Raw genomic sequence first — 13,831 nt, 5'->3', positions numbered from 1 at the left:
GAGAGCAGTGCATCCTCCATGTGTGGTCCTTGACGCAGGGGTGAGCTCCTCATCCGCGTCGGAATTACCTTCCTGTTACGGTTTCCGGTGTGCTCTTTGCTGTTCGTGCATCTCAGCAGGACCTGCTGTCCTCAGACTGTCCTACCTTGGTCTGCATGGGCGGAGCGCAAAGCCACAAGCCCAGGAGATGAGCATCAGACGCCACTGGATAACAATGGTGCGTGGATTAAACCGTACTTACATAACACTAACCCTGGAACGGGCGACTTAATGTTGTTCTAACAGAACCGTCTGGATTAGCACTAACTCGGCCCTGTGGCCTCGGATATTCAGGACTGGAGAGGCGCAGGGGCGGGGTCTCTCCTTCCCAGCATTTACACAGCCACCTACCAAGCAGCTGAGATGCTCTCCTTTACCCCTCACATCCCAAGCAACACGCATGCTTACTCGCTTCGTCTAACTGGTCCCAAATAAGACACTGCCTAACCGGTGACCTCTTCCGCCTCCCTCTTGCATACACATTTGAGGTGGAAACTGGTCCACTAATTTACCAGAGACATTAAAAAGAAACACCTTAAGATAAAACTTCAAACTTGAACCAGACATGCAGCTCAAGAAGTCAGTGGGGGTCTTCCCTAGTGGCGCAGTGGTTGAGAGTCCGCCTGCCAATGCAGGGGACACGGGTTCGTGCCCCGGTCCAGGAAGATCCGGGAAGATCCCACATGCCGCGGAGCAGCTGGGCCCGTGAGCCATGGACTCTGAGCCTGCGCGTCCGGAGCCTGTGCTCCGCAACGGGAGAGGCCACAGCAGTGGGAGGCCCGAGTACCGCAAAAAAAAAAAAAAGAAGTCAGTGGGCACACCTTGGCTTTTAAAAGTTCCTAAATGAACATGCTTCCCTGAGATGCAAGGGAACCAAGAACCCAATTCTACTTGTTTGAGCCTCAAGACAAATAACCTCATTTTGTTCTCGTTTATCCTTCCAGAAAAAAGAGTTATATCACACACACATATATGTGTGTATGTGTATGTATATATCAATTAGGTAAAAGTGAAAGCACTGTAAAGACCAGCAAATAGAGAATTCTCTCAAATTTCAAGACCACGATGCAACTTTATAACTTTAGAGCTTACACTTCACAAATACCATAATCGCAGAGTGTCCCATCTCCTTCTCCCAAACTTGAAAATTCAATCTCTTCTGATTCTTTTTCTGTCTTCCTAGCAAGCTCTTTCCTCAAAGCTATGAAAAGGGCTTCTCGTCGAGATCCTGAAAAAATACACTTAAGAAGGAATCCCAACTGTGATGACTCTTTGCAGGTGGAACGCTGGGAAGCACAAAGATCTGAAAATGACCTGTGAGGTAAGCTACTTACACCAGGCCTCAAAGTTCCTCTCTAATCAAGTCCAGTGAGTGCGAACTGGAGGGACGAGCGGATGGTGAGTAAGTTGGGGAGGTGACAGGGCCGGGCACAGGGCGAGCAGGGCACCATCCAGGGCACGACTGCAGAGAAGGGGGGAAGGGCTTAAGATGACTAGTGGAAGTCCACCACTGAGAGGAGAGAGAGAGAAGAACTCTAAAACGAAAAGATGTATATACAAACTGGGTCTTATTTTTACTTAGGCTTTTCCCCAAAATGCATGGAGATCTATGCTACAAAACCGCCCAAAAGCCAGCCTGAATCTTCCTTTCATTCTCGAGATCTACAAGGTACTGCCTGTATTTAAAGGCAGTAAAGAATACAAAATCAGGGACTTCCCAGGCGGTCCAGTGGTTAAGACTCCGCACTTCCACAGGTTCCATCCCTGGTCAGGGAACTAAGATCCCGCGTGCCGTGCGGCGTGGCCAAAGGGGGGAAAAAGAAGACAATTTCACAGACACAATTTAAAAGAATACAAATTCCCGTTAGGCGTGCTAGAGGTTCAACCTAAGGGTTGCACCTTAACTTCTGAAAATCTATTCAGCTACAAAGTGGGCCCCCAAGGGCAGCTCATTGCCTGTCTGAGGTACCCCTTCCCCCAAAAGCACATGCGAGCTCCTATTTCGTTAAATCTGGATAGATATGAAGTGCGAGGTCATCATTCTGTAGGGTGAGAGAGGGAAATTTTCCACTCTCCCAGGAAGGCTGCACAGCATCTGAGAGTTCACCCAGGTGAGGAGAGCAGGAAGAAAGACTCGCCCGGGTGCCCTTGGTCGACGTGGTGTGACACGGTTGATTTGGCCCTCATCTTCCTGAGTCTTTACTGCATTTCTTTTTCCAAGGGGAACCCTTAGCAGGGACACTGCTGAAGGGCCCTGAGACCTCCAGTTTTCTCCTGGGCATTCACCTCCCAAACTTGCAGAAAATCCTAATGAGGTCAACAAAAACAAACCTCCAAAACCATTCCCTGGCCCAATTTTGTGTTCTTCACTAGACACCAACAGGAAGTCAGAACACTACACTGAGAATGTTCCCACAAAGTTAGAATCAGTTTCCCTAATATGGCCAGGCCCTAAATATAGCCACAGTTTTTCTGTTCAAAAGACACTCCCTTACAGTTGTAGATGGAGGAAACAGTGGTGGGAAAGTGACCGTAGAGCACAGGAAACCACGACCATGCATTCAGAGGGCTCTTGTGTCCTTGACAAGGGCTGCCCAAGCAAAGACACCTGGAACACATGCCCTGTCCTCTCCAGGCTTTGTTCCCTCCAGCGAGTCTGGGTTACCAGGAGGGAAGAGGAGAAATTACACACCCTGGGCCAGAAGTAATTCTACCGAGTTCTGAGAAGCAACACAACATCACTAGTACCCAAAGCAGTGAAAGGAGTAGAATTCCCTCCTTGAATTGTAACGATTCAGTTCACCTACAGAACACACGGGAATTCAACGAAGGTGTGTCAAGTCTTCACAACTTACCTTCCAAATAACAACACACACCCACACACACCCATGGTCACAAAAGACTGGTAACGTTCACGTAACTGCCGTGAAGGGCTTTGGGCGCTTTCAGCGAATGGGATTTACGCGGAGCAAAATCTAGAACACAAAACTTGGCCCAAAATGCAGTCAAAGTTCCGCTTGAAACTTTTGAAAGGTTAAGTACCCTGGGTCTACACTTCAATTATAAACTCCTTCTGCAAGACATTTTAGCCAAAAAGCACCCAGCAGAGTATCCAAGTTGGAAGTAGATGCTCAGTAAAACACCTGCTGGGAAAAAACTGTTACAGGGAAGTAAATGAACTTCTCAACACAAGCGTGCTGAAAGGTAATACAGGCCGTTTTAAGGCCCCGTGTTAAAGTTAGCCCGGGAGGGCGGACGGGCCTAGAGCGTTCAGGCTGGACTGTGCGCTCAAAGCGCGCAGGTCAAATGCTGGGTCTGTCGCCCCCATCTGCGGGTCGCTCTCTCTGCGACTTAACGTTCCCTCGGCCGTGAAAGGGGGATCCAATCACACCCGGCGCCCAAGGCTGCCGGGCGAGCAACCGAGAGAAAGCAACCGAAGGCACCCAGGATGCCAGCGCGCCGCCCGCGCGCGCGGCGCGTCTCCGGAGGCGCGTACCGGGGGTCAGTCCGTGCGCACACGCACAAGCTTCGCTGCGCGGGTACCTCGGGCCCCGCACACGCCCCGCGCAGCCGGCGCCCCGCGGCCGGGAAGCGGCTCGCTGCCAGGCACGCGTCCGAGAGCCAGTCCCACGGCGAGGGAGGAGGCGGTGCCGCGCTCGCGCCACGGCGTCTCCCACACAATAGGCTGCAGCGGCGCCCCAGGCCCCCCACGACCCGCGAACCCCGGGCCCGCGGCGGGTACCCCCGGAGCCCCGGCACCTCCAAGTGGGTGGGGAGGGGCGCCGCGCGGCGCCTGATTGGGGCCCACGGTGCTGGGTCGGCGGCGGCGGCGTGCCGGGCGGGCCCCTCCCCTCGTCCCTTCCCGCTCCAAGCCCCTCCGTCCCGCGGCCCCTCACCTGAAGGCCGGCCCCTCCCGGGGCGCCCGGCCCGGGGCCGCCGCCGCCGCCGCCGCCGCCGCGGAGCCGCCGCCGCCCTTCCTGTTGAAGAGCCTCTGCAGCAGGGTCGGGGCCATGGCGCTGCGGCTCGGCTGCGGCTGCCGCTCCGCGGCCTCGGCCCGGCTCAGCGCGCGGCCGGGGGCGGCGGCGGGGCCATCGCGGCGCGGGCAGCTGTGCTCGGCGCCGGGGCCGCCGGCCGGTCATATGACGGGGCTGGCCCGCCGCCGCCGCCGCGCGCTGACAGTTCTCCCCGCGGGAGGAGCCGCCGCCGGCGCGGGAGGAGCGCGGCCGCCATTGGCCCCGGGACCCCGCCCGGCCCCGCATCCGGGGGCGGGGGCCGCGGGGGCAGGGGGCGGGGCGAGGCGCTTAAAGGGGGCCTGGGGAGAGGCGGGTGGTGGGGGGGGGGCGCTGGGCGCTTAAAGGGGAGGGGGTGGGGCCTCGGGGAGGCGGGAGCAGGGCACTTAAATGGGGAGGGAGCGGGGGCGGAGAGGGGCGGTGCTTAAAGCGGGGGCCCCGAGGGCGGGGTGCGGGGCCAGCTGGGTGGGGGCCCTGGTGGGCAGGGGGCGGGGACCCGGGGGGTAGGGCTGGGGGCTGGAGTTTGGGGTGGAGGTTGTGGTGTTGGTGGGACGGGGGCGGGGCCCGGTGGTGTTGGGGCGGGGGGGCGGGAGGGCGCTGGGACGCGGGGCGGGGGAGCGGGAGGGTGCTGGGACGCGGGGCGGGGGGGCGGGAGGGCTGTGGGACGCGAGGCGGGTCCCTTGGGGGGCCGGGGTGGAGGGGTGGTGCTGGAACTGGGGCCGGGACCCGTGGGAGGGGGCAGGGGGGCGCGGCTCCGAAGGCGGCGGGGGTCCCCGGGGCGCTGCGTCCCTCGGAGCCCCGGAGAGCTGCAGGGCGGGTCTTTGTCGCGTTGAGACAAAGCCGCTGAACCTGGGCCGTCGCCTGTGCAGGTGCGCGGGCTCGTTCGCGGGAGGCGTGCGCTGGGGGAGCGGGCTTCCTGCACGAGGTCGCCGCTCAGGGGTTGATTGGACGGAATCTCGACACAACCCCGGGCACTGGCGCTTGTGCCGGGTCCACGTGAGAGTTCTCCGGGTTTGCTTTTATGAGGTTTTGGGTTTTTTTAATATTTGGTCGAGTAATTTGTTGTTTGGCATCTTGGGCCACCATCCCATAGTTACGTAAAAAGTTGCACGTGGAATTCACTATGTAGATTTAGAAACTTAAGCTATTTTAGAACAAGGGACTGCTTTCCTAATCATGTAACAGAGCACATCCTAACCTGATAACAGGCAGACGCTGTTTGGTGTGGGGAAGGGAGGTCTTACCGTGGTAACTGAGTTCACTCACCTGCCAGCCCCTCCCTGGGTCTGTGAGAACTCCCGGCTGCGGTGTGAGGGACCAGCCTTCCAGCGCTGGCTGCCCAGCTTTTACACGGTGGTGAGATCCCGACCCACACCATGTCCTGCATGAGCCGCGGTCACTGAGCGCTTCACCTGGATTCTCTTAGACTTGTTGGAAGGAGGACTCCTGGAGACTCAAAAAGGCAAATGTATTTCCATGAATAGAAATATAATCCAAGATATCTCTTCTGGGCCCAATTTAATTTGCATTATCATTTTTTATTGCGTAGGTTTCTGGCCTTGGTGGGAAACTAGCTGTGAGTGAAGATGTGCTGAAATTTCACAAAAGTATGGGAAAGGTGGTAGAAATTGAAACGCAGTCATTTTTCTTTTCCTTCAGATTTTCACCATTAAAATGGTGAATTAAATGTTCATGCTGGTTCATCCTTTCCCATGATGGAGTGTGCACAGAACCCTGATTTGCAGCTCTGCTGTTTCTCTCTGTTTATTGAAAGCATCTGCCTCACAGGACTGCGAGTACTGGTCAGTATCCTGTATTTCAGGTATTGGGCTCATCTGTTATGATTTTATTAAGACAAGGTCCTGAGTCATATTATGGCTGGCCACACACCACCATTCCTTACCCCATCCTTGGTCAGAAAATGTCTTTTATTCTTAAAACTAAAATCTGCATACTCGTGGTGTGCCTAGCAGCTTTTGCAACAGCGTACCAAAAAGGAATTTGGTATGGTGTCCTTGGTTCCTCACCTCCAAGGGCTGTTCCTGTCCCCCCCCCACCCCGTCCAAGTCTGTGGGATCATCCACAAGGGACAATTAAAAACTCAGCTGCCCCGCCATCTTTCTCAATTTTGGACCTGACTGGGCAGCTCTAAAGGAAAAGTGTGCATTTACAACTAAAGACAACACTTCAGTTAGGGGAGAAAAAAGGAACTGAAATGGTGCCCTTCTCCCACTTTGCTTCCTCTCAACTCCACGTTGTTCCTCATCCTGGTTCTGACCACACCTTTCTCGCTTTGAATTTTAAGTGTTACAAAAATCCTAACCCACCGAGTTCTGGGAGACAGCTCCAGACAGCCCTTGCACCCCAGCTTCACTGTTTCTCCTCCTGGCTGTTCCGGGCCTCTTCAGAAACCCCTCGAGTCCCCTGGCATCTGTTGGTCACTGTTTCAGCCCTGAGGCTTAGCGCCGTCCCAGGCTCCAGCACTGGTCCTTCCATAGTCTCATACACCTCATCCTCCGTCTTGGACAGTAATCTGCCGGCTGCTCCTGCAGGCGGCCGTGGAAAGGAGGAGGAACCCAAACAATATCCTGAGGGTCTGGAGACGCAGAATAGGTCTCAGATGGGGAAGGCTGACTTCCTGATCCTATTCCATTCTGAGTCCCGGTGAGCGTTCCCTCCAGTCTGAGTGTGAGTTCTGCAAATTGCTTTAGGTGTTTTGCTTCCACAATTAGAATGTCGTGGAGCCTGTAGCCTACCCGATACCTGTTACCCCCTTCTTCCCAACAGAAGCCCAGTTTTGTTCAGGTGTCCGTTCCTCCCTCAGGCCTGCGCGCCTCAGGGAAGACCGACACTGTCCCCAGCCTGAGTCTGAAAGATCTACGGGAAATCCCGTTGCTTTTGCAAGGTGGTAGCTCAGGAATGAGCTAATGGGGAACAGGAGGCAAGAGGGAAAGGAGCTGGAGGGGAAGGAGGTGTTCTGTAAGTTTCTGCACTCTTCATAGAGAGCTATAAGGAGGGAGGTGGGGTTTTCCCTTCCTTTGGAGGCTGTATGTCTATGTGTAACGCGATAGTTCTTTTGCTGCAGCCTGAGCATGAAACCAGCCAGAGCAGGGAGGTGTGTCCCTCAATAACATTATTGAGCCACAGTCCCTGTACCCCGGCTGACCTTCCCCATTCAGTGAGATAATTTGCTAGTATCTGAAGCCAAAAGCAGTGTATAAGAAAGGGTCCTGTTTTCTGTCCTCAATTGCTTGTTATTTGAGGCAAATAAACCCTACCTGCTTAACTTTCAGTGTACCAGGGAAACAGTCATCACCAATGGACCTCCTCTATTGTTTTCATATTTTGATGTCATTTTGCAAATCATTTATAAGAGGCAAGAATAAAGGAATGGTGAAAATAATTTTTAAATTCATTTTTATTGGAGTATCGTTGCTTTACAATGTTGTGTTAGTTTCTGCTGTACAGCAAAGTGAATCAGCCATACATACACATATATCCTCTTTTTTGGATTTCTTTCCCGTTTAGGTCACCGCAGAGCATTGAGTAGAGTTCCCTTTGCTATACACAGGCTAGGTTCTTGTTAGTTGTCTATGTTATACATAGTTGTGTGAAAAATAATTTTTAAATAAATTTTTAAAAGAATTTAAACATAGCAAACTCAATTTTTTATTGCATATTTTCCTACATTTGAAGGAGCATTACCCTAACTGGCCCTGAATACAACTATTGACAGGACCGAGGATTATGGATTTTTGCATCTCCAGCTCCGTACGTGGATTCTGTGAGGTAATCAGTAGCAGGGATGTGGGGTTTTTTGAACAAATTAAATGTAAAAATGTTGATCTGATACTGTTACTTCTCAGTTTAAAAAACTGCCCACAAGACATTCCTTCTTCCAAATTAAAAAAAAAAAAAGTTTCTTTTCAGGTAATATTTACCTACTTATTAATGCCTCTAAGGTGTGTAACTTTGGTCCAGGCACTTAAATTCATGTACATATTTCAGATTCTGTGGACTTTATTTCACCTCCAGAGGTGAGGTCTTGGGAGCGATACAGAAGCCCTCTCCCACACACTCATTCACACTCAAACACAGTGCGTAACATTTAGAGGATGAAGGGAGGCACAAAGATGGTTATGGTCATGTGTCCGTCTGCAAGCTGGGTTAAGTAGAAATAGCTACACATAACATGTGTGTGACCCTCCTTCCTTCTTTTTTTTCTTCTTTGTTCACTTGTTCATTTGACAGGGGTTTTATTTTGGGGGTCTGATGACCGCTTAAGTCAGTAGTTCAACAGACATCATACTTCATTGCTCTTCAATCGTGAATTCTACGTGAATTCATCCAGTTCTCGTATTTAGCCAGTAGTCATCTGGTGTGCCAATGCCACCTGTGCCCTAGCCACTGACTCTTCCCTGTCTGTTGCACAAAAATTACTTTGGAATTCTGCTTCAAACTGGGACTTTCCCACCCACATTCTGCCCCACCTCCCCTTCCTCAAAGCCCACTAAAACGACAGCAGAGGAATAAGAAAGTGTCGGCCTGCAAGGAACAAGGACAAAGGGCAGGAGAGATTTCCACAAACATTTGGCCAAGGACAAGTGTTTGCAGGTGGAAAGTGGATGAAGGAGGAGTAACTAGTTGATCAGAGAGGAGGAGTTCAAACCCAAGAATGAAGACGCAGGCCAGCCCCCCCGAGACTCTGAAGCCTCTGCACTTGGGAGGTGAGGGTCCCTGAAGGATGGGTGACGGTCTACGCGTGAACTAGTTAGACCCCAGGGCCCTTCTCTCCTCACCCTGCACTACCAGGCACCGTCTATCCATCCGTGGGCCAAAGAGGGGCATCAGGTGAGTGCCTGGCCAGAGGGAGAGGATGGCGGCAGACAAAAGCTCTCCAGACATCTGCCGTGGCAGGAGCCCAGTGGAAGGCGGGTCCTCTACTAGAGCACCTGCTTGTGGATTTCACAAATCTACTCCACACAGAGAATTTCTTCTAAAATGTTTAGAGTCTCACTCCTCAGTATGAGGGGCAGTCCAGGAATCGGTAACCATGTGATGAACACCTGCAACATGGTAAGGAAAATACACACAGAAGTGAAAGGGAACTGGAGCAAACAGACAATGCAAGGAGAAAGGGACTTCAAAGCTGTAACTGATTAATAGCATCAAAGGGACAAAGTAAGATATGCCTGTAACACAAAAACAGGAAGCGATGAAAGAAGAACACTCAACAAGAAAGCTCTCTTGAAAATTAAATATATGATGTAAATAAAATATTCAGTGAAAAGAACTGAAAGATAAAGTTGGGAAAGATGGAAAATAGAAGAGGAAAGATGAGAATGTTGGTGAATCCATCCAGAGAATTACTAATAGGAGCTTCAGAAAGGAGATCAGAGAAAACAGTGGGGAGCAAATCATCAAAGAAATAATAAAAGAAAATTTCCCATACCTGAAGGAGAGGTGTCCCCATATGGATAGGGCCTGCCCAGAATAGGACATGTCCTTGAACTTCAAGGCATTTCATCATTAAATTTCAGAACATCTTGGATAAGGGAAAAAAAACTGTAAAACCTTTCAGAGAGAAAAGCTAATCAAAAAATGGAGCAGGGGGTTTCCCTGGTGGCGCAGTGGTTGAGAGTCCGCCTGCCGATGCAGGGGACGCGGGTTTGTGCCCCAGTCCGGGAAGATCCCACATGCCGCGGAGCGGCTGGGCCCGTGAGCCATGGCCGCTGAGCCTGCACGTCCGGAGCCTGTGCTCCGCAACGGGAGAGGTCACAACAGTGAGAGGCCCGCGTACCGAAAAAAAAAAAAAGCAGCAGGACTCAGAACAGCATCAGAGCCGTTTCTAGCTGCTCTTGATGGCGGCAGACAACAGAGCGGCACCTTAAACGTTCAGAGGGAAGACTGTTTTCATCCTAGGATCCTGGACTAAACTAAACCATAAATCAGTAGTGTAGAATACACACACTTTTAGATACACAAGTTCTCAAACATTGTACCTCCATTCTTCTTCAGGCAGCTGGAAGATGTACGTACGTTAGCAAAATAGGGGATTAAAACAAGAAAAGGGAAGATACAGGCAAGAAGATACTAGGAAAAAAAGCAGCAAGGTGGCAGGAAGGGCGACCCAGGACCTCTAGAAAACAACAGGCTAGGGGCAGGAGAAGGGAAGGGGCTCCAGAGGTAGCTAAGGAAGACAGAACGGAAGTATTCGAGTGTAAGGAGTATATTCTTAATAAGTATATGGCAGAGGTGCTGGTACATTGGGGAAAAATTAACAATAGGTAGCTGGAAAACCAAACAAATGATAAAATGAGGCAATTATTAACTTCAGAAAATAAGAAAGCGTGTGCAGGAAAAGAAAAAGTGGTTGCAATGCGTTAGTTGGCTCTTGGTCACTGAGTGACCGATATTTATATAGTCTCACTAATGTAACGTCAGCTACTGATTTAACAAAAATTATACGTAACTATGCTGGGGGAGGGTAGAAAAGTGGGGTCGGGGTAAGGGAGGGATAGTCTAGTATTTATTCACAATGGCGGGAAGTCAACAGACAAGGACTTAAATTGGCAAATCAAGAAACAGTGACAGAAGCATATAACTTTTTAAAGAGATGGAGGAAGGTATCAGTGAAGCTAGCTAGAAAAGTTGGAGGTGGTAACCTGTAGGGCTGGGACTGGCTGTGGGGAAGGGTGGGGCAGGAGACCCATGTTTGTCTGTTTTTTGATTTATTTATTTTTGGCTGTGTTGGGTCTTTGTTTCTGTGCGAGGGCTTTCTCCAGTTGCGGCGAGTGGGGGCCCCTCTTCACCGTGGGGCGTGGGCCTCTCACTATCGCGGCCTCTCCCGCTGCAGAGCACAGGCTCCAGACACGCAGGCTCAGTAGTTGTGGCTCACGGGCCCAGTTGCTCCGCGGCATGTGGGATCTTCCCAGACCAGGGATCGAATCCGTGTCCCCTTTACTGGCAGGCGGATTCTTAACCACTGTGCCACCAGGGAAGCCCCCGCTGGGTTTTATTATAAAGCCTTTTAGTACTGTTTGACTTTTTATTTTATTTATTTTATTTTTAAATAAACATAAACAAAAAATAAACAAACAAAAAAAATAAAACATCTTTATTGGAGTATAATTGCTTTACAAGGGTGTGTTAGTTTCTGCTGTATAACAAAGTGAATCAGCTACAGGTATACATATATCCCCATATCTCCTCCCTCTTGCCTCTCCCTCCCTCCCATCCTCCCTATCCCACCCCACTAGGTGGTCACAAAGCACTGAGCTGATCTCCCTGTGCTATGCGGCTGCTTCCCACTAGCTATCTCTTTTACATTTGGTAGTGTATATATGTCCATGCCACTCTCTTACTTCATCCCAGCTTACCCTTCCCCCTCCCCGTGTCCTCAAGTCCACTCTCAACGTCTCTGTCTTTATTCCTGTCCTGCCCCTAGGTTCTTCAGAACCATTTATTTTCTTAGATTCCATATATGTGTTAGCATACAGTATTTGCTTTTCTCTTTCTGACTTAACCTCACTCTGTGTGACAGACTCTAGGTCCATCCACCTCACTACAAATAACTCAATTTTGTTTCTTTTTATGGCTGAGTAATGTTCCATTGTATATATGTGCCACATCTTCTTTATCCATTCCTCTGTTGATGGACACTTAGGTTGCTTCCAGGTCCTGGCTATTGTAAATAGTGCTGCAGTGAACATTGTGGTGTATGTAGCTTTTTGAATTATGGTTTTCTCAGGGTATATGCCCAGTAGTGGGATTGCTGGGTCATGTGGTAGTTCTATTTTTAGTTTTTTAAGGAACCTCCATACTGTTCTCCATAGCGGCTGTATCAATTTACATTCCCACCAACAGTGCAAGAGGGTTTCCTTTTCTCCACACCCTCTCCAGCATTTATTGTTTGTAGATATTTTGATGATGGCCATTCTGACCCGTGTGAGGTGATACCTCATTGTTATTATTATTCTTTTAAAAGAAGATGTTGGGGGTAGGAGTTTATTAATTAATTTATTTTTGCTGTGTTGGGTCTTCGTTTCTGTGCGAGGGCTTTCTCTAGTTGTGACAAGCGGGGGCCACTCTTCATGGCGGTGCGCGGGCCTCTCACTATTGCGGCCTCTCTTGTTGTGGAGCACAGGCTCTAGACATGCAAGCTCAGTAGCTGTGGCTCACGGGTGTGACACGGGATGCTCACATCCCGCGGCATGTGGGATCTTCCCAGACCAGGGCTCGAACCCGTGTCCCCTGCATTGGCAGGCAGATTCTCAACCACTGCGCCACCACAGAAGCCCCTTCACTGTAATTTTGATTTGCATTTCTCTAATGATTAGTGATGCTGAGCATCCTTCCATGTGATTGTTGGCATCTGTGTATCTTCTTTGGAAACTATTTGACTTTTTAAATGATAGATATGAATGTGCTTGTGTGTGTGTGTGTGTGTTTTCCTTTGATAAAAAGTAAAGTTTGTCTTTAAACAGTCTCACTTGTGCACATTGTTCAAGTCCTATTTCTGGGCCTGATCCTGTGAGATTCCAGTCTAGTGAGAGTGGGACTCAGGAAATGAACTTTACATAGAACCTCAACAAATTCGGATGCGAGGACTTTCTGGTGGTGCAGTGGTTAGGAGTCCACCTGCCAGTGCAGGCGATACGGGTTCAAGCCCTGGTCCAGGAAGATCCCACATGCCGCGGAGCAACTAAGCCCGTGCACCACAACTGCTGAGCCCACGTGCCACAGCTACTGAAGCCTGCACGCCTAGAGTCCGTGCTTTGCAACAAGAGAGGCCGCCGCCGTGAGAAGCCCACGCACCGCAACGAAGAGCAGCCCCTGCTCGCCACAACTAGAGAAAGCCCACGCACAGCAACGAACACCCAATGCAGCCAAAAATAAATAAATTAATTTAAAAAAAAAAGAGAACTGGATGCAGATGGTTTGTGGACAATATTTGAGAAACATCACTCAGATCCCCTGAAATTCTACACAAAGTCTTGCAAGAATGTGCAGTTTTTTGCAGAAAGACCATACTTTTAAGATTCTCTTTGATGCCCCCAAACCCAAAAAAGTTTAAGCATTGCTGTTCTCTGTCTGCATTCCTTCCAAGAATAATTGAGATTCCATTCATTAATTAAGGTCAAAAGCACAGCTAATTATTGTTGTAGTGACTTCAATACTTTGTAAAACTCATCAGTGTTACAGACTGGAAAGCACTGGCTGAATTTTCAGTCCACTACTTAGCGCATTGCCAAGGCGAACAGCAGTGCATTAGTACTTCAGTGCACTGAATAGAAATCGAGTGGCTTGATACACTAACGCAAGTGTAAATCAACTATACTTCAATTAAAAAAAAGATCCAGTGGCTTGAAAAAGTTCATGTGGATCCATTGGCACCTACCAGTGATGTTGACCAAGCCTATAGTTAAATTTTATTCAGTTGAAAAAAACGTGCATATGTTGTCATTCAGTGGTATCTTTATATAATAATGCCACATAAATAGTGCTGAAGTCCAACTAGAAAAGTTAATGCAGGTATTTTGACAACCTTGTACTTTTATTCAACATTTTAGTAACTTTATGGTGTAAGCCAGCCTTTCTCAAATTTATTTAACCTTTCAACCTTTTAAAAATTGTTTTTGTCTTTATAAAACACGAGAGGAGTTCATGAGTTGTGATTTGGATTAAACTAGACAGCAAAATATGATTTCAGATTAATTGCTGGAAGGAATTAAATTTGGATTCATACATTGCCTTTAAACCTTGTTATACATTAAGAAGTT

General features: G+C 49.7%; 1 protein-coding gene across 1 annotated transcript in view; it reads right to left on the bottom strand.

Annotated features, from left to right (window-relative positions):
- Nucleotides 1–4,051, bottom strand: part of FNIP2 (folliculin interacting protein 2) — a 121,612-nt gene extending 117,561 nt beyond the window's left edge. The window contains exon 1 of the mRNA XM_065878108.1: nucleotides 3,936–4,051. Within this exon, the coding sequence (XP_065734180.1) occupies nucleotides 3,936–4,051 (116 nt within the window). The remainder of the gene's footprint in view (nucleotides 1–3,935) is intronic.
- Between the last annotated feature and the right edge of the window lie 9,780 nt (nucleotides 4,052–13,831).

Source organism: Phocoena phocoena, chromosome 5, assembly GCF_963924675.1.
Source record: "Phocoena phocoena chromosome 5, mPhoPho1.1, whole genome shotgun sequence".
Taxonomy (NCBI): domain Eukaryota; kingdom Metazoa; phylum Chordata; class Mammalia; order Artiodactyla; family Phocoenidae; genus Phocoena; species Phocoena phocoena.
This window is presented reverse-complemented; position numbering and strand designations above follow the sequence as displayed.